The sequence below is a fragment of the Olea europaea genome, chromosome 16 (genome assembly GCF_002742605.1).
Source record: "Olea europaea var. sylvestris chromosome 16, O_europaea_v1, whole genome shotgun sequence".
Classification (NCBI taxonomy): domain Eukaryota; kingdom Viridiplantae; phylum Streptophyta; class Magnoliopsida; order Lamiales; family Oleaceae; genus Olea; species Olea europaea.
Genome location: NC_036252.1, coordinates 13,063,926 through 13,066,956, shown reverse-complemented (window position 1 = coordinate 13,066,956; position 3,031 = coordinate 13,063,926). Strand labels below are relative to the sequence as shown.

The 3,031-nt window shown below is 38.3% G+C and overlaps 1 protein-coding gene across 1 annotated transcript; it reads left to right on the top strand.

The window, feature by feature from the left end:
* The first annotated feature begins 426 nt into the window (after positions 1-426).
* On the top strand, positions 427-2,751 carry LOC111412163 (CBL-interacting protein kinase 5-like). The gene has a single exon (XM_023042957.1). The coding sequence runs from the start codon at positions 946-948 to the stop codon at positions 2,359-2,361; it is 1,416 nt and encodes a 471-aa protein (XP_022898725.1). The 5' UTR covers positions 427-945; the 3' UTR covers positions 2,362-2,751.
* The last annotated feature ends 280 nt before the right edge of the window (positions 2,752-3,031 follow it).

Here is a 3,031-nt window from a genome sequence, read left to right as displayed (position 1 = left end):
ATTAAAGCGGGCATGGGCTAAATCATGTAACATTTTTATCGCATTTTAATTTCACGAGTATTTGAGTCGATGTATTGCAATTTTTATCCACTAAAACAACTTTGACATTTGATTCCAAGTTTTCCACAGGAGTCGTAGGGCCAGAGAGGAAAAGGAATGAGGGAACGCAAGTGGAGATGGGGAGAGGTTACACGACATGTGTGAGAAAAGTTATCGTGACAAGCGTTAAAAGATAAAGATAACGTGACATTATATAAAATGAGAGTGCATGATCAACCCACGTAAAGCACCTAGATATTCCTTTTGCAACAATACAACTACAACTTAATTTGCACGATATTTGGAAGGTAATTCTTGTAATAAAGACTATTATTGTAATTGCATGACGCTACTGAATATTGTGAAAAAGAACCCAAAAAAAATATAAAATATAAATAACTTTGTTTTCTACTACTAATTTCTCATCTCCTTCTTGTTATCCCCAGTCACGGGCCTACAGAAGATTTGTATGTTCCACAAACTTCTCACATTGCATGGGAAACACAGAAATAGTTCTGCGGATTATATCACAAATTTAGATCTGTGGATCATCAAAAGTTTCAAAATTAGATGCATTTGCTATATATAGAATATGTACTTACTGATTGCCCTTATCTTTGTACCTGGAAATCCAAATTCTTGTTATTCTGAGGCTTCCCTAAACATGGGATTTTCCCATAAAGTTGTTACATTTCTCTCCAATTCCTTTCCTTCTCATATTCAGGAATTTCTTTAGCCTTGCCTTTGGGCAAGGTTTTCAGCCCTTCTTTGTTTTCTTCTCTCCATTGTTCCAACATTAATTCAAAATATTCTAAATTTCTCGAAAATTGTGCCGCAGAAGATGGCTCCATGGAGGAATTTTCTGATTTTTTTATGTGCTTTTGATCCTTTGTAGATGATTTATTGATGAGTGGACAGGGAAGAAAAATGGAGAATAAAGGACATATTTTGATGAAAAGGTACGAGCTGGGGAAATTGCTCGGACAAGGGACTTTTGCAAAGGTTTATCATGCGAGAAACCTTAAAACTGGCCAGAGCGTGGCTGTTAAAATCATTGATAAAGAGAAGGTAATGAAAATTGGTTTGATCGATCAAATCAAACGTGAGATTTCTGTAATGAGGCTAGTGAAGCACCCCAATGTTGTTCAGTTGTACGAGGTTATGGCCAGCAAATCCAACATATATTTCGCCATGGAATACGTTAAAGGCGGCGAGCTTTTCAACAAGGTGGCTAAAGGAAGACTCAAGGAAGAGGACGCCCGGAAATATTTCCAACAGTTGATTGCCGCGGTCGATTTTTGCCACAGCCAGGGTGTCTACCACCGCGATTTGAAGCCAGAAAATCTCCTTCTTGATGAAGCAGGGAACTTGAAGGTGTCGGATTTTGGGCTGAGTGCATTGCTGGAATCGAAAAGGCAAGACGGCCTTTTGCATACAACTTGTGGGACTCCAGCATATGTGGCGCCGGAGGTGATAAACAAGAGGGGCTATGACGGCGAAAAGGCAGACATTTGGTCATGTGGAGTCATTCTCTTTGTTTTGCTAGCTGGTTATCTTCCATTTCATGATAGTAATCTCATGGAAATGTATAGGAAAATAAGGAAAAGTGAATTCAGGTGCCCACAATGGTTCCCTCATGAGGTTAGAAAGCTTCTTTCAAGAATTCTTGATCCAAATCCATTTACAAGAATTACAGTAGCTAGGCTCATGGAAAATGCCTGGTTCAGAAAAGGGTTCAAGCAAATTGAAGTCGCAGATCTTGATCTCGACGAGGAAGATTTTCCTCGCAACATTTTTGACGCCATTGATTCAGATTCAGAGGGTTGTTCTTCCAAAGGGAAAGAAGAAAAGAAAAAATTTCCTAGGCTGCATAGTTTAAATGCATTTGATATAATCTCTCAGTCCCCAGGATTCGATCTGTCGGGTTTATTCGAAAAAGACTTGAAGAACAAGGCCGAGGTATGGTTCACAACCGAAATGCCACCGTCACAAATTGTGTCAAAATTGGAGAAGGTGGCTTCGATGGAGAGTTTCAGAGTGAAGAAAAAAGATGGACTAGTGAAATTGCAAGGCAGCAAGTGGGGGAGAAAAGGGCAGCTGACGATAGATGTCGAAATATTCGAGGTGACACCGTCACTTCATGTGGTGGAGGTGATGAAAAGTGCTGGAGATACCTTGGAATATAGGAGGTTTTGTGATCAAGAGTTGAGGCCTTCACTCAAGGATATAGTTTGGACTTGGCAGGATAATAATTCTAGTACTATTGAAGAACATTTGCAGCGACAGCCTGAAGATCATGGACTCAACCTCAAGGCATACTAGAGGTTCAAAATGTATATTTTCAAGTAAAGATTACATATGTATCAAGTAGGGCAGATCTTACCTCCTGCCAACAGTGGATAGGATAAAAATTTCCTACTGCTGATGTGACAGAAGAACCTTAAAGTTCTTTGCAACATGCATACCTTTAGAGAGCCATACTTACGGCTCTCCGTGTCCACTGGGGACAGGAGATAAATTCTATCAAGTAGGGAGTCTCTCATTTAATTTAGAATAAGCTATCCATCTCTTTTGTTTACTAAAATTTTTCCTTAAATTTAGCTATTTCCTTGGAATGAATTTAAGCAAAAACCCTTTGTATATTGGGTAAAATAGAATTCACCACGATTGAAATCTTTTTCAAATCTATTTCTGTTGCTGTTCTGGAATCAATTGCTCTATATTAGATAAATTCTTAGTTAATTCTTTAATATCTGATGTAATGATTACGATCCATTAGATTTTATGCTACGAGATTTTGTTTACAATAGCGAGCCAGCTCTGTCAAATATTTAGTTATCGAGTACGTGCTCTGTTCTCACAATTTATAATATAGCCTCAACCATTTGAGCCGACCTTAATCTTAGCATTCTATAGTTTAGATGTTCCAACACTATGTGTATGATTTACATGTGAATGCACAAGAGAATCAGTTAATTAATTTGTTCCTATA